The following is a 17996-nucleotide window of genomic DNA, read 5'->3' on the forward strand; positions in this document are numbered from 1 at the left end:
ATAATAGACATGTAAACATGACAACTGGTACAAGCATTCCATTTTTAACGATCCATAACTGTTAATGAGTCACCACACCCTTCAGAACAGTTTAGAATTTTAGATCCACATCTACTCTCCTACTTGTTTACAGCCAACTACGCACTATCCTAAACAAGACAGAACATCTATACTTGTATGGGAACAAGTTGTACATGGGAAGATTCTTTGATGAAGATGGTCAAAAGAATCCATAAAGCACCATGTCCGCTTTCTATGTGGTCCTTCAAAGCCAGGCTTTCCAGAACAAGACATGTGCTTACAGTTTGAGACACATCATGTGCTCGAGGTGAGATGCCAACCATACTCACAGAAAGGGTGATGCACTTCTGCGAAATCAATGACATCTGTAACGGTGAAATGAGCTGTTGCCCTCACATTCCATCCTTCTTGAATATTAAGCTCATTTGGTTGTGGAGCTCAGAGCGTTGAAGGAAATCAGCCATTGCATCTGAAATAGACAGGACAAAAGGAAACCGTAAGACACCACACGACAAACATTTAATATTCCACCCAAAATGTCCAAAGATGACGATTTTCTACGAAGGATACAAAATACACCACAATAATAAACAGATTCAAGCTATTCTGTACTATACAGAAGTTACAAAATAAACTGAAGAGCGAAAACATCCTACAACAACAACAACAACAACAACAAAGCCTTTAAGTCCCAAACAAGTTGGGGTAGGCTAGAGTTGAAACCCAACAGAAGCAATCAAGGTTCAGGCACGTGAATAGCTGTCTTCCAAGCACTCCTATCTAAGGCTAAGTCTTTGGGTATATTCCATCCTTTCAAGTCTCTTTTTATTGCCTCTACCCAAGTCAACTTCGGTCTTCCTCGGCCTCTCTTCACGTTACTATCCTGACTTAGGATTCCACTACGCACCGGTGCATCTGGAGGTCTCCGTTGCACATGTCCAAACCATCTCAACCGGTGTTGGACAAGCTTTTCTTCAATTGGTGCTACCCCTAATCTCTCACGTATATCATCGTTCCGAACTCGATCCCTTCTTGTATGACCGCAAATCCAACGCAACATACGCATTTCCGCGACACTTAGCTGTTGAATATGTCGTCTTTTCGTAGGCCAACATTCTGCACCATACAACATAGCAGGTCTAATCGCCGTCCTATAAAACTTGCCTTTTAGCTTCTGTGGTACCCTTTTGTCACATAGGACACCAGACGCTTGCCGCCACTTCATCCACCCTGCTTTGATTCTATGGCTAACATCTTCATCAATATCCCCGTCCCTCTGTAGCATTGATCCTAAATATCGAAAGGTATCCTTCCTAGGCACTACTTGACCTTCCAAACTAACATCTTCCTCCTCCCGAGTAGTAGTGCCGAAGTCACATCTCATATACTCAGTTTTAGTTCTACTAAGTCTAAAACCCTTGGACTCCAAGGTCTCCCGCCATAACTCCAGTTTCTGATTCACTCCTGTCCGGGTTTCATCAACTAGCACTACATCGTCCGCGAAAAGCATACACCAAGGGATGTCCCCTTGTATATCCCTTGTGACCTCATCCATCACTAAAGCAAACAAATAAGGGCTCAAAGCTGACCCTTGATGTAGTCCTATCTTAATCGGGAAGTCATCCGTGTCTCCATCGCTTGTTCGAACTCTAGTCACAACATTGCTGTACATGTCCTTAATGAGCCCGACGTACTTCGTTGGGACTTTATGTTTGTCCAAAGCCCACCACATAACATTCCTTGGTATTTTATCATAAGCCTTCTCCAAGTCAATAAAAACCATATGTAGGTCCTTCTTCTTCTCCCTATACCGCTCCATAACTTGTCTTATTAAGAAAATGGCTTCCATGGTTGACCTTCCGGGCATGAAACCAAATTGGTTCATAGAGACCCGCGTTATTGCTCTTAAGCGATGCTCGATAACTCTCTCCCATAGCTTCATAGTATGGCTCATCAACTTAATTCTCCGGTAATTTGTACAACTTTGAATATCTCCTTTATTCTTGTAGATCGGTACCAATATACTTCTCCTCCACTCATCAGGCATCTTGTTCGATCGAAAAATATGGTTGAACAGCTTGGTTAACCATACTACAGCTATGTCCCCGAGGCATCTCCACACCTCGATTGGGATACCATCCAGTCCCATCGCCTTACCTCCTTTCATCCTTTTCAACGCCTCTCTGACCTCAGATTCTTGGATTCTCCGCACAAAGCGCCTATTGGTGTCATCAAAAGAGTCATCCAACTGAAAGGTTGTGTCCATATTCTCACCATTGAACAATTTGTCAAAATACTCTTGCCATCGATGTCGGATCTCATCCTCCTTTACCAAGAGATGCTCTCTTTCATCCTTAATGCACTTAACTTGGTTGAAGTCCCGTGTCTTTCTCTCACGAACCCTAGCCATCCTATAAATGTCCTTCTCTCCTTCCTTCGTACTCAAATGTTGGTAAAGATCCTCGTACGAAAACATCCTAAAAGCAAAAAAGTGGAACAGTCAAATTATTACCTTACAGGTCTCAGATACTTCCTAATTTGTGGGTCAGTGGTTGATTTTAAGGTCTTCAGTGCCTCCTCTGCAGCCTGCAACCAAAAGAGGTGGGACAAGAATAACTGAGTACAAAAGTAAAATATAGTGCTTGATACACGTCAGCCTTCCACAACAAAGTGACATATCACCATGTAATTATGCTAACAATTATTTGTGTATTTAAGGGTAATTACATTTGTCACGATCCTAGCTACATAGTAAATTAACGAATACTATATTTTTCAGAGGAAAGAAACACATATAGCATGCATCATCGTTTGAAGGTAGGTGTCCCGCAAGACTATACATTCCACTATGGGTCAAGTAGCCAATTTGACTGGTAACTGGCATGGCATAAACCCTGAACAAACTGCTCAAATGAGATTTCTTATTTTGATTAAATTTTCAGTTGAAACGATTACTGTTTAAACCATGCTGCAGTAATTTGTTTCCAAAGATACAAGCGCTGATGAAAGAAATCTTTCCATTGCTGCTCTGCAGGTATAGTTTGTTTCTTTGTAAATCATATGCATAATTTGTTCCCATTTTCCACATCTGAAGTTTTGGTTTGGGCACCCAAGAAATGACCTAGTGCAGAGAAATTTTCAAGGCTAATTGTTTTGACATGTAAAGAGACAACCATCTCCCAATAGAAACATGAAAGTAAGTTTGAGAACTTGTCATGACTCTATATCAAATTTGAGATCTCGAGTCCTATAAAACTGTACCATGCTGAGTTTTTGCCAGAACAAAATAGCACATTCTTTTGAATAATGAATGCAGCACGTTAGACAGTTCACTCAATTTATTTTTGCTTTTCCAGTTAGTAACGATTTGGGTAATCAATTACCTGCAGAAGTGCATGTAGAATATGGAAACAATTTGAAATTCATTACTACTTAGGTGAAAATGAATTTCAATTCTAAAAAAAGGTACATAATATGTTCACCATTCTATCTAACTTTGTTTCCCCATTTTGATAACGGTTTACATACAGTAACAGAAGACTACTTTCACCTAAACCTGTGTACTAATCTCCTCTAGACCGGATAGTTGTTGGTTGGTTACCAATGCAATTCTGAATTGTGATCCCATCTGCATAAAATTTAGTGCACTTCCAGATGCAAAAAAACAATTTAATGTGGCAATGAATGCATATATACAAGATTTTAAAAAGGGAAGCACTAGAAAACACAGTACCAGAAGCTTCGCAGCTTCTCTGTCCGAACCAACGCCCCTCCCGAGAATCAATCCTGCTAGTTCAACCTTCAAAAAGAGAATATAGCGGCTGATTAACAAGCCAGCGAAAGGTGCTGGGGCCAAGCCATCCAAATCAGATTAGTTTCTTAAAAACTGCCGGCAAGTTAAATTTGAATGCAAATATTAAATTCTGAACAGCCGTCAATAGTCAAGAAAACAGGTGGTAGCCAGCCAGTTCCAAATAATGGTTAGGTTGTTTCATCTTTTGAAGAAAAACAAAACAACTGTTTTTCAATTAGCAAAACCTGGCTGCTCTTATATTTGTTCATACACTTATAAGCAGTAGAGACAAAAGCCAGTAACAGTCACAGGTGCGACTCAAATCTGTTTTTTCAAGTTTAGAACTACAACACCTTAATGCATTACAATATAAGGTCGCCACAAGGGCCAGAACTATCAGGTTTAAGAAAAAAGTAAGCATGAACAGTAACTAACCTGGAAATGATATTCTTCATTTCTGGCTGGGCTAGAATTCTGGACTTGATCTCGAAATACTACATGTTGGTCCTCCAAGCACTACAATATTAGATGCAAATTAGCATTTAATGAAGGAAACAAAATTTGGAAAAAAAGGTACAGCGCATCAAAATAGTATATGGACAAAAATAATGGCATGTGCAACATAGTCTCTTACATGTTCTCTAATAAGACTCATAATAGACGACAACTTATCCATATTATTTGAATCATCCAGTTTCAATGTACTTCCAGAAGGTTCTCGCATAGAGATATCATTGTCTGAACAAGGAGTGTCCTCCAGAAAGCCATTACCACTCCCCGGGGACTTCCTTGAATCTTTCTTAGGAACTCCGGCAACTGGAGCAACAGATGACAAATAACTGCCTGCAATTCAATCCATTAAGTTATTAGTGCACATAAAACTAGCCGCCAAGTGCTCCCAAACAAGAAAAATTTGGAAAGAAGTTCACAAAGGTAAGTAAGCTTATTATTATTTACAAACTTGTACACAGATAGTAAGGCAAAGCTGAAAACTCCCAAACATGCCCAGTAAAGAATGATCGATTGTTCTTTCGATGTAAAAGAGTTATCCTCTGTTTCTAAGAAACCAGTGTTTTCCTAAACGGTAAATGGTAACAGTCGGTCACCTATTGTTTAGTCATTATTCAGGCTAAACGATCAATTAACAGGAAAAACGGCTATTTAAACAGGATAACGGTCAATTAAACAGAAATGGTGGACAGCCGTATAGCATTTAAACGGGTTTAAACAGGCCAAACAACCGTTTAGGCGAATAGTGAAGAAAACCTACCCACAAGTTACTTTACTTTTCAAATAAAATTTCTTAAGAGGATATTGAATGAAGTGCTGTTTCCAGATTCATAGGAGTAACATCTATTACTGGAACGTCCACCAGAGTGGTATTGAGAAGTATGCAAATTAGTGAATGAGTTATTTCAAATATACTGCGTTATTAAGCACTCCCGGTCAGCTGCTATTCTTATTGATGCTAACTGCCACCACAAATTTCACATTGCAATGGGGACCCAGCTGTAATATTTGGTTTGCATTTCCGTGGACAAGGTGATCTGTATGCCCATTAATCAGACATGATATAACCAGCTTATGTTATGTGCCTACAGCTAGTCTGACAAACAGTACCAGTCATGAAAAATCATAGGCTGCCAAAAACATAAAACACAATGATAGTAAAGCATATACAGATCATCTTCAGATAGTTTACCGACACTTAAAAGGACGTTTTCTATAAAACTACATGAAAGCATTTTAGTGCTTCCAGGATGCTCAGTTGCTCAGGTGTATCTATTACAACTTTTTAAGTACATAGCAAAGCCTGGTGTACACAAGATGTAGAGGATATATACTCACTCTCCAAATTTTGGAGAGCTTTTTCAGCAGCTTGAACTTGAGCTTCATCTCTTGTTTTTCCGATTCCTATTCCAATTTTTTCATTACTAAACAGAACCTGGAACACAAAATAGATAAGGTGAATGTGAAATGATTAAGCAAAAATTCGGTAGTATCACTATATAAATCTAAGAGTAAAATGCACCTGGAGACCTTAAACTTTTCCTGGATTCTCACCTAGGCCCATAAGCTCTCAAAATGAGGATTTAGGTCGTTAAACCTTTTAGGTGGTTCACCCCAAGCGAAAACCAGGTGCATATCGAGCGCACTCAAAAAGTTGAAGGACCTATAATCCTCTCTTTGAGAGTTTATGTACCTATGTGCAAATCCGGGTAAAGTTAAGGACCTTGAGTGCATTTTACTCTAAACCTAAAAATGCATAACTAAGCTACCACATAAATTTAACCTATAGCAGCTTTACTGCTTTCAAGGCTTGTTACATCTAGAGCAGCTGTAGACACTGAGGCTACATGCTTTTTGTCAAGTGTGAAATATTTTACCAATCACTACAAAACAAAACTTCTAGAATGAAGATGTTGTTGATGTGCACTCAGGCGGTATGGTAACATAGCTCTTTCAATTCAAAATGGATACAATTGTTGACAAGAGAATATATACTATAAATACTGATAAGTCACAAATTCAAAATACTAACCTCTACAGAAAATAGCATACTTTTGCCATTGCTTACAGTAGATCTGAATTCCACCTGTACGAGAAAGGGTTTAGGATTACTTCAAGGCCAAATAGGAAAACAAATATAAGCTAAAACAATAAGATGCTAGAATACCTTGGAGTCACATAGCCGCCCGATTTCTTGCAACACTGTGACATATACCGAGGGGGTTATTGCTAGTGATCCCCCATTTGGCTGGATAGTCCTAACTCCTCCAGTACCTCGGATAGGCATTCCCTCGTCATCTAGATCGAAGATTCCAGTTAGTTAAACCACCAGGTCTTGATTCTTATACAGCATATGCAAGGTTGAAAGGAATAAGAATCCTAGGCAGAAATGCATTCAGGATGGCATTATTAAGATCATATGATAACTGGCCTCAAATGAGAAAGGCCATATGGTCCACCAAGTCAGGACTGGAGAATCTGGTATCTCGTAATTACATATCTATCCCTAATATTAAAGAGCAAAAGGTTTCTTCATCGTTCATCGCTCACAGCTGTCTGATGGTGAACAGATCGACTAAATCTCTTCCGTGCATGTACAAGTTAGAGTAGTGTGTCCAAGCACGGTATGGGCTCCAATTCTGAAACGAATTGGAATACGAAATGTTTCCATGGTCGGCTACTCTCTCCCATACCCGTACGAGTTAAGTGTTTGGGCATGATGCAAAGTCCAATGCCAAAACAAATTGGAACTTGGAACGCATGACACGACATTGATAAATCTCTAAACATCTCGTACCCATACGAGTTAGATCAACATGGGTCCAGGCATAGTACAAAGTTCGATTCCCAGACGAATTGAAGCACATGACGTGATATAGCTAAATAAATCTCCAAGCCGCAAGTCATCTAGGTAACCATGCAACAAGCTGAACATCCAGTTGCAAAGTATGGGTATGTTTGCTAGTGAGATAATAAAAATAGGATCTGAGATCCAGACAACCTTGGATAAAAGCCTTAGTACTGATTTAAAAATGAATAACAAATCATGGGGTAATGGGGGTAAATGAAAGAGCAGCACAATTCCTTCATATGTTCAAAGCATGGCCAAGTGACAAAAGAGAACAGACTATTAATAATATTAAGTAAATACGAACCAAGTGCAATGTTCTATCAAGCATCAGACAAGAAAATTTCTTCTCATGCGAAATGGCTCAAGATAAAGTTCACCATGAATAACACAGTAACATTTCTTTGATAAAGGAAAATGGCAGAAAAAAGGCCCGATCCTCTTAGCAAATAAACACAAGAATCCAATCAATGGAATTTTTTGAGCTAATAGACACAATAAATATATCTGGAGATGCCTAATATACTAACATAAAAGGTAGCAGGAATTGCCAGAAAGAGAAACCAAAAGATAGCTAACCAACTTTATGAAATTGAGAGGTACCTGGTGAACGGGTTGAGGATGACATTTTCTGTCCTTCCCTTTGCTCCCACCGATATGACTGATAAGGAAAATAATTGAAAACCCATCCTCTTGAGTTTATTTCGAACATTAAGAGATTAATAACAACAATTAGTCAAGTGAACGGACTAGAGTGCTTGGGGCCCTAAACTTTGTAGAGGTGCAGATCCATTCTCAAGAAGAGCAATGTAGTAAATAAAAAGGCATATAGTTATAAATGGCTAAAAGCAGACTGCATGAACCATATGTTGCCATTTAAACAGTGCTTGCTAATATATTCCAAAGGAAATAGGGCACTATTAGTCTGCATCCTAGATCCAAGTAACACGAAGATATAAAAATTCACCTGCCCATTTAATCTCTTCTCTACTTCAGTTCCCCTCATGCCCTCAGGTATAGGAGCCTGATCTTTGTTGGCTGGTACAAAATTGGTATCCTGTAGAGAAATCGGAAGGTAGCATAAAGTTTCAGAAAAAATAAACTGGAGGGAGAACATATCCAGAATATTAATACCTCGCAGACTAAATAGTCACCAACATCTGGAGCATATGGAAGATCCAGTAACCCATTTTCATAGTATAGTTCAAACACTTTCCTCAGTAGATTCTCATCAAACTCTCTGCATGAAGAAGAAAAACAGGCCCAATATTGAAGAAGTAAGAAATATATAATTACAATACAGAAATTTCATAACACACATTTACCAACCTGAAAAACCCACCACGAACATTGCAAGCAACATTCCTTGCAACACATAGAACTGGAACAGCATTGGCCATCTAAAATTTATAGAAAACACACATATCATTCCACAATGGGTATATGTTCAACACAAAATACAGAGTAATTAAATAATAAGTACCTCTGCCTGTGGAGCATAGTATGGAGTATATGCAGGGACAACATGAACTCTGTGTTGATCTTTATCATCCCAAACATTAAGTCGGTCATCAATTACCATGGCCATCTTTGGATGGCATCCTCTGTCTCGGAAAACATTCTGCAGGGACTTTCTGGAACCTGCCATGCAATAAAGAGAAAGGATGCAATAGATGGTTAACCCAGAAAAAATCTGGAGGAAGATCAAACCAGAGTGATAGGAAGGTTCCAAATGCACTGTTCCATCCAACTACAACAACACAACAACAACAACAAAGCCTTTAAGTCCCAAACAAGTTGGGGTAGGCTAGAGTTGAAACCCAACAGAAGTAATCAAGGTTCAGGCACGTGAATAGCTGTCTTCCAAGCACTCCTATCTAAGGCTAAGTCTTTCGGTATATTCCATCCTTTCAAGTCTCCTTTTATTGCCTCTACCCAAGTCAACTTCGGTCTTCCTCGGCCTCTCTTCACGTTACTATCCTGACTTAGGATTCCACTACGCACCGGTGCATCTGGAGGTCTCCGTTGCACATGTCCAAACCATCTCAACCGGTGTTGGACAAGCTTTTCTTCAATTGGTGCTACCCCTAATCTCTCACGTATATCATCGTTCCGAACTCGATCCCTTCTTGTATGACCGCAAATCCAACGCAACATACGCATTTCCGCGACACTTAGCTGTTGAATATGTCGTCTTTTCGTAGGCCAACATTCTGCACCATACAACATAGCAGGTCTAATCGCCGTCCTATAAAACTTGCCTTTTAGCTTCTGTGGTACCCTTTTGTCACATAGGACACCAGACGCTTGCCGCCACTTCATCCACCCTGCTTTGATTCTATGGCTAACATCTTCATCAATATCCCCGTCCCTCTGTAGCATTGATCCTAAATATCGAAAGGTATCCTTCCTAGGCACTACTTGACCTTCCAAACTAACATCTTCCTCCTCCCGAGTAGTAGTGCCGAAGTCACATCTCATATACTCAGTTTTAGTTCTACTAAGTCTAAAACCTTTGGACTCCAAGGTCTCCCGCCATAACTCCAGTTTCTGATTCACTCCTGTCCGGCTTTCATCAACTAGCACTACATCGTCCGCGAAAAGCATACACCAAGGGATGTCTCCTTGTATGTCCCTTGTGACCTCATCCATCACTAAAGCAAACAAATAAGGGCTCAAAGCTGACCCTTGATGTAGTCCTATCTTAATCGGGAAGTCATCCGTGTCTCCATCGCTTGTTCGAACTCTAGTCACAACATTGTTGTACATGTCCTTAATGAGCCCGACGTACTTTGTTGGGACTTTATGTTTGTCCAAAGCCCACCACATAACATTCCTTGGTATTTTATCATAAGCCTTCTCCAAGTCAATAAAAACCATATGTAGGTCCTTCTTCTTCTCCCTATACCGCTCCATAACTTGTCTTATTAAGAAAATGGCTTCCATGGTTGACCTTCCGGGCATGAAACCAAATTGGTTCATAGAGACCCGCGTTATTGCTCTTAAGCGATGCTCGATAACTCTCTCCCATAGCTTCATAGTATGGCTCATTAACTTAATTCCCCGGTAATTTGTACAACTTTGAATATCTCCTTTATTCTTGTAGATCGGTACCAATATACTTCTCCTCCACTCATCAGGCATCTTGTTCGATCGAAAAATATGGTTGAACAGCTTGGTTAACCATACTACAGCTATGTCCCCGAGGCATCTCCACACCTCGATTGGGATACCATCCGGTCCCATCGCCTTACCTCCTTTCATCCTTTTCAACGCCTCTCTGACCTCCGATTCTTGGATTCTCCGCACAAAGCGCCTATTGGTGTCATCAAAAGAGTCATCCAACTGAAAGGTTGTGTCCATATTCTCACCATTGAATAATTTGTCAAAATACTCTTGCCATCGATGTCGGATCTCATCCTCCTTTACCAAGAGATGCTCTCTTTCATCCTTAATGCACTTAACTTGGTTGAAGTCCCGTGTCTTTCTCTCACGAACCCTAGCCATCCTATAAATGTCCTTCTCTCCTTCCTTCGTACTCAAATGTTGGTAAAGATCCTCGTACGCTCTACCCTTTGCCACACTTACAGCTCGCTTTGCAGTCTTCTTTGCCACCTTGTACTTCTCTATGTTGTCCACACTCCTGTCATAGTACAAGCGTCTATAGCATTCTTTCTTCTCCTTAATAGCCCTTTGGACTTCCTCGTTCCACCACCAAGTATCTTTAGCCTCGCGTCCCCTTCCTTTGGTTACTCCACACACCTCTGAGGCTACCTTCCGAATGTTGGTTGCCATCTTGTCCCACATATTGTTTATGTCGTCTTCTTCCTTCCAAGAGCCCTCTTTGATAACCCTTTCCCTAAATACCTCTGACGTCTCCCCTTTCAGTTTCCACCACTTTGTTCTTTCAATCTTAGCTTGTTTATCCCTACGGGCACGCACCTGAAAACGAAAATCTGCCACCAAAAGCTTATGTTGAGAAACAACACACTCCCCTGGTATCACCTTGCAATCCAAGCATGCTCGTTTGTCCTTTCTTCTTGCGAGGACAAAGTCAATCTGACTACAGTGTTGTCCGCTACTGAAGGTCACTAGATGAGATTCTCTCTTTCTAAAGAAAGTGTTGGCTATCATCAAGTCAAAAGCTACCGCGAAGTCCAGAACTTCCTCCCCCTCCTGATTCCTACTACCATACCCAAAACCTCCATGAACTGCCTCAAAACCTGCACTTGTAGTACCTACATGCCCATTAAGATCTCCTCCTATAAAAAGCTTCTCACTACTAGGTATAGCTCTAACCAGACCATCTAAGTCTTCCCAGAACTGTCTCTTAGCACTCTCGTCGAGGCCTACTTGGGGGGCATACGCACTAATTACGTTCAAGACCATATCACCAACGACAAGCTTGACTAAGATAATCCTATCTCCTTGCCTTCTCACTCCCACCACACCATTCTTGAGGCTCTTATCAATCAAAACTCCTACTCCATTTCTATTCGCAACTGTCCCTGTGTACCAAAGCTTGAAACCTGTATTGTCCACCTCCTTCGCCTTCTGACCCTTCCATTTAGTCTCTTGAACGCATAATATATTTACACGCCTCCTAGTCGCGGTATCAACTAATTCTCTTAACTTACCTGTAAGTGACCCTACATTCCAACTACCTAAACGGATCCTAGTTGGTTCGACTAGCTTCCTTACCCTTCGCACCCGTCGACTCTGATGCAAAGACCCTTGCTCATTTTTCACTACACCCGGGCGCCGATGTAGCGCGCCACTAAGGAAGCGACGACCCGATCCTTGGTTACTTGACACCATGCCCAGATCACGACACGGCGCGTCACGGGGGTGACGACCCGGCCCTTGCCCATTTAACACCATACCCGGGTTCCGATATGGCGCGTCGCTAAGAGGGTTACGCCCCAACGATTTTCTTTCGGGTTTCATCTCCATTTAAGTGGCTAGGTTTTTACATTGGCTCGCCACGCCTAACACAACCCTCCTCCTTTACCAGGGCTTGGGACCTGCTATGCTGGGACACCAGTACGCTATTTCCCTATATATTACTACATATATTACAGCAGTTTCACTGGGAACAAGTTATTTAGGAATACAAAGGATGCTGTATAAATAAACTGGAGCTAAATACCTTACTCATAAGTGTATGCATAATGACAAGATGTTCCAATAAAAGGAGGGCATCGTAATATTAGGAAAGAAAAGCAAAAACAAAAAGAACATTTGGAATATAAAGTTTTTGGCAAAAAGGTGTTGCTGGTGAGTTTGTCAGGATAAACGAAACAAAACAGATACAGGAAATCATTGCACAATAATTGAAACAAGTTCACTTGCCTGACTTTACACAATTTACACGTTCTGAGAGCTGTTGTGGACTTATTAAGTTGCCTTCTGGATCAAGAAGTCTCCACATTTCAAGAGCATAATCTCTCTCAGCCATTGTACATACATAAACCTCAAATCTTTTTCGTCCTTTTGCAGTTAGGTAACTCCTCAATTCTTCCCAAGCAGGCCTTAGCTTTACGAAAACACTGGTATCACGAATCTGAAAAGAATATATCATGTAAATGGGTAAGATGATACTAAGCATGAAAAAGGTAGAGTAATCACAGAACAGTAAGTTAAATGAAAGAATTAAATCTCTAGATATCCAAAATTCTGTCACCTTCCAAACATAAAAGAATTTATGCTGAGTGCCTCAGTCCAATAGTTTTGTATTAAATCTCGAAAAGCTTAGTAGGGTCAATAAATCATGTCCCCAAAGTAGACAAGGCTCTATTGCAGCCCACGAAAAGCCAACAACAATATCATGGAATTCATTCTACTAATTGAAACATACCTCTGGATTGATGCGAGTCAAAATTGCATTCCTGTCAGGCAGTCTGATAACTGGACGAAGAACACGCTCCTGACCACCAGACATAGGTTGAACCTCCTCTTTCTGGGTTCCAACTATTTTGCCATTGTCCGTAACTGTATCCGTGTCAATGAATTCTTTGAGGAGCTCTTTGTCCTCAATATACCGTTTGATTTCTGCAGACATCCCTGCTATTCTGATAGGATCATCTTCGACATCCATTCTGCGGGAAAGCATCTCAATCCGATCCTCGAAGGACTTCATTGTGTTAGCAACAATAAGGGTCTCATCAAGATCAAACACAATGGCAAGACAGCGCAAGTTGAGCATGCCAACGGACGCTGCATAGAGCCCAGAGCGTGCTGAGCAGCACCAAAAGCATGGCACCTTCCCTGATTTGGTCGGCATTGCCACCAGGTGCAGCTCCTCATCCCCAACTACTACCACAGCGCTCTACACAGACAAATGAGAGAACGTGTTAAACAAATCTTAATGTTCTGTGTAAAGTTCTATCAAGAGAAACAGTCCCTGAATCTAACTACATGGAACTTACAACCCATGAAAGACCCGAAATGAAATGTACAAAATGCTTCAGCATATGAAACTTGTCTCACGAAGTACAAGTACCACCTCAGTAAGTTATGTTTTCCGCTTCAACTTCAAATAAATATGGCAATGATATAAGCACATCGAGCCAAGACACCTATGATAGACCCAGAATGAAATGTGCAAAATGCTAACTCCTGATACTTCTTCGACGAATTACAAATACAGTGAATAGAAATTCCTAAGAGGCCACACTCTTAAATATGTATATTCCTTCGATTTCAAATGAGCATAGAAACTACAGTCACATGAAGACAAAACCACATATTCGCGGTTGTCCAAAAAAAATTGGGGACAAACCTTGAACTCATTGAAACAAGTAAGATACAAGCGCTGGAGGCTCGGGTTGGGAGGCATCAGCTTGGTCTGCAGCTTGCATCGCACGGAGAAGGGCGCGATGGTCTGCAGGATGGCGAGGGGCGGGCACCTCTCGCTCGCCGGCGACAGGTGGCTGACGCGGATCTCGTTGCTCGGGAACGGGAGGCCCCCCTCGCCCCCCTGCTTCATCGGGAACACCTCCATCTCGCCGAGGTACACCTCGCCGTGGAACATCCGCATGCTGACTCCGGCGGGCGCCCCGGCGGCGGGGGCGGCGCCACCACTGCCACCGACCCCGACTCCAAGGGCCCCCGGCGGCGGGGGTCGAGGCGCGGCCATCGCGAGTGGGGAATCGGAGTGAGAAAAGAGAGGGAGGGGGAGTGTAATTTCACACAGTGGGAGGCAGGTGCTTGCCCCCGCCCGCCTCCCGTTTCGGCGGAGACGCGGAGCCGCGGGTTTTTGGTGTTTGGGGAATGAGGGGGCGGCGAAGGGGGCTTGCGGAAGCGGGGCTCGGCTGCGTTTATATAGAACTTTGGGGCCGGGCGCCGGGGTGGATGGTTCCGATTGTTCGGTCCGGTCACCGGTCTGGCTGCGGACGCGCGGACCAGACGCAAGTCGAGTCCCGAACCGGGGCCGAGGCGTGATTCTGACTATCTTTCCGTGTCGCTCGGTGCGCCGCGTGGGCACGTCTGGGGCATGGCTGTGCGTGTCGCGTGTGATTCGTGAGTGAGAGTGGGTTCAAGCGTTCAAAGATTGATTTCAGCCGAGGCTGCCCTGAATTCTCCTGCGAGCTACGGGATCAAGTACTCTGGTTTGATGCTAAAAAGACATTAGCCACCAGGGTGAAGAGGACATCAATTAAACAGCCGGTTCATTAGTTGATTTCTGGACTGATAACCTTGGCTGATGCTGATTTATTGTGAGAGAAAAACACTATTGGCTGACTGATAAGCCCTGGCTGAAACCAACAAGCGAACATGCTGCGAGATTTAAGATTGCGAAGGGCCATAACGTCGATGACGAAATATGTTATCCTTAGCATAGCAGCAAAGCACTAAAGTCAGCGGTGGACTCTATCCCATCCCTCGTGTTCTTCTGTCCACCGCCCCAATGGCCATGCCCACTACCCCATATGATTAGCTGGTTTTCGTTGCGTTCGAATTCGCTTAGCTAACATTAGCTACGTTAGTCGGAAGAAATCAGCCAATACTTTTTTTTTCAGTTGGGTGGCAAGTAAAATACTAGTTGATCTATCTATTAGCTGAGGATCCAAATAGAGTCTTTGCTATATTTTTAGCAATTAACTATAGTTGTATGGGAACCAAACAAGTTTAACGATGGGTAGAATTAACGATATAGAGTTTTTTTTATAAAACGAAAATTTGACGATACAGTAAGCATTGTATCAGCCACATTACGAGGGTGTTTGATTCATGGACTAAAGTTTAGGAGGTGTCATATGGGGGTGTCGCATGAGGTGTTCGGATACTGATAAAAAAACAAATTACAGAATCCGTCAGTAATCCATGAGACGAATTTATTAAGCCTAATCAATTCATCATTAGCATGTGTTTACTGTAGCACCACATTGACAAATCATGAACTAATTAGGCTTAAAAAATCTGTATCACAAAATAGTCTCAATTTATGCATTTAGTTTCGTAAATAGTCTATATTTAATATTTCATACATGCGTCAAACATCCGATGAGACAACGAATAAAGCTCGAGAGTCAGAACCAAACACCCCGGTGAACCACCACCTTGCACTCCGTAGAACTTATGGGTCCGTTCAGCTCTCATTAAGAGCCGCTGCTGGCGGTTGTAGCCAGTACTGTTCTACAGTAACTCGTGTCGTGAGTGAGAACGCAACCTGCAACAATGGCAGCGGCTCTGCCGAAGAGACCCTGTATATACCAAGTACATTGCCGATCTTTCGTGACAGGATATGTAGCTGCCTAACTGCCCGTACAAAGGACATTTCAGCAAAAACCGTACACCACGGCTGTCAGGTTATCTCAGCCCCTGGCTCACCATGTTGGCCCCGTTAGCTTATGTTATAATCCGTTTTTTTCAGCTTATTTTTTCAGTCAGAACGATGTTTTTTCAGTTAAAATAGTATTTTTCTCTCACAGCAAATCAGTCGGAACATGCTTTTTTCAACGAAATGAACGGGCCGTTTGCATGAATCAAACAATATATACAGGATATTTTTTATTGTTGCTGCTCCTTCAGCAGCTGTCTGATTGAATCTATTCAATCAAAATGAAAGATGCAGCTTGATCTCTAGTACCATCTTGAGTTTATTTCCTACTCTTACAAGTCACAAGAATTAATTGACTGCATACCACCATAAAAAACGGCCATCTTTAATACTCCATCTACGCATCTTGGTCTCCAGGAGCCCCAAGCACCATTTGTGAGTTGTAGCAAAACACAGCCGCATCATGCGAATACAATGGGCCCCAAACCATTATCATCCACCGACCAACGCTTAGTACCTGCTATTGACAGTTCAAGCACGCCTTCCACATGGCGCTGCCTGCCTCTGCGCTACAATTTCCTCCGGCCGAACCGCCTGTCTCTGCTCTGGAAGGAGACCAGTGCCTCGAAGTAGTCGGCCTCTCCGAAGTCGGGCCACAGCGTGTCCGTGAAGAAGAGCTCCGCGTACGCAGACTGCCACAGCAGGAAGTTGCTCAGCCGCAGCTCGCCGCTGGTTCTGATTAGCAGGTCAGGGTAATCAGGGAGCTCGTTGGCATGGCTCGTCTCGAGCTCATCCGCCAACAGCGACTCGTCGATGTCCTCCGGCTTGAGCAGCTTGTCGTGCACCTTCTGGGCGAGGTTCCGGCATGCTTGCACTATGTCCCTCCGCCCGCTGTAGCCGATTGCCAGTGTCAGGTCGAGCTGCGAGTTGCTCCGTGTGGCCTCCTCGGCTTCTCTCGCGGTCTTCTGAAGAGAAACGGGCAGTCTTGAGGAGTCGCCGATCACACGTAGCCGAATTCCTTCCCTGTAAAATATGAAGCGCAAAAGCTCTTGAGATATCATCACGGGGTAGCAATTCAGAATATATCGAGGACAACAAAGCTTCCGTCGTATCTACTACAGTAGCAACTTTAGTTGTGAGGTTTACTGCCAGCTCCATAGAGTGTTCGAATGCATCTGCATCTTATCAGGAATGCAAGTACAGACCAAGTGTGAGGCTATTAACTGACGGCGCAACTGCATACCTCAGAAATTCAGCTACACTTTCGCGGATAGCTCGCTCAAACTGCCCCATCAAGAATTCCACTTCCACCTGCGAATTGGCAAAAAGAACCGTCAAGCTCGTCGGTGACAATGACAAAGAAGGCGAGGGCGCCTGGGGGTGGGAAGCATACCTTGGGCCGGCTCCAGTTCTCGTGGGAGAAGGCGAAGGCGGTGAGCGCACGGACGCCCCAGGCGCGGGAGAGCCGCACCACCTCCTCCAGCGCGCGCCGCCCGGCCTCGTGCCCGGCCGCGGACGGCAGCCCGCGCGCGCGTGCCCACCGCGAGTTCCCGTCCATCACCACAGCCACGTGCCGCGGCAGCGACTCCGCTCGCAGCCCGCCCGGTAGGAGCGCAGCCTCGGCCGCCGGTGCCGGTGCCGCCGCCGGGGTCGCGCCGGCTCGCGGGCATGGTAATGGCAATAGGAGCGTGCGGCGGGAAGGGGCGAGTAGCTGACTTGTAGCAGCTGGGGAGTGGTGGGAGAACAGCATGGGAGCTCTCGATTTGGGCATCCTGGTGGTGTCGGGTTGGGTCTTCTTGGCTCAAACTTCTCCAACACCACAGCTCAAAAATCAACCGCGGAAGCGCTGCTAAGCCTTTCCTAGTGCGCCGAACGACTTGGAGACTTCAGAAAAAAAAAACGAGAATACAATAAACAATATAAACATAGATTAAGAACCTACAAAAACAAGCAGCGCTCTACCCGGAAAGGGAGCTGCTTCCAAGAAAGCGATGCGTCAATACCTATTTTTTAAAGACCTCCATGCCGCCTTTCAAAAAAAA

General features: G+C 43.3%; 2 protein-coding genes across 2 annotated transcripts; both read right to left on the minus strand.

Moving 5' to 3' along the window:
• LOC136450759 (RNA polymerase II C-terminal domain phosphatase-like 2) lies at positions 1-14459 on the minus strand. The gene is made up of 16 exons (XM_066451351.1): positions 13954-14459; positions 13030-13500; positions 12525-12735; positions 8656-8813; positions 8502-8572; positions 8307-8412; positions 8140-8229; positions 7776-7833; positions 6492-6622; positions 6357-6410; positions 5663-5759; positions 4449-4657; positions 4250-4330; positions 3755-3820; positions 2534-2607; positions 1-490 (listed from the first exon to the last, which is right to left on the minus strand). The coding sequence occupies exons 1-16, from the start codon at positions 14308-14310 to the stop codon at positions 478-480; spliced, it is 2247 nt and encodes a 748-aa protein (XP_066307448.1). The 5' UTR covers positions 14311-14459; the 3' UTR covers positions 1-477.
• A 1704-nt stretch (positions 14460-16163) lies between these two features.
• LOC136450764 (uncharacterized) lies at positions 16164-17725 on the minus strand. The gene is made up of 3 exons (XM_066451358.1): positions 17348-17725; positions 17198-17265; positions 16164-16977 (listed from the first exon to the last, which is right to left on the minus strand). Exons 1-3 carry the CDS (start codon positions 17723-17725, stop codon positions 16524-16526), a joined length of 900 nt encoding a protein of 299 aa, XP_066307455.1. The 3' UTR covers positions 16164-16523.
• Positions 17726-17996: the final 271 nt, after the last annotated feature.

Source organism: Miscanthus floridulus, chromosome 5 (assembly GCF_019320115.1).
Source record: "Miscanthus floridulus cultivar M001 chromosome 5, ASM1932011v1, whole genome shotgun sequence".
Taxonomy (NCBI): Eukaryota; Viridiplantae; Streptophyta; class Magnoliopsida; order Poales; family Poaceae; genus Miscanthus; species Miscanthus floridulus.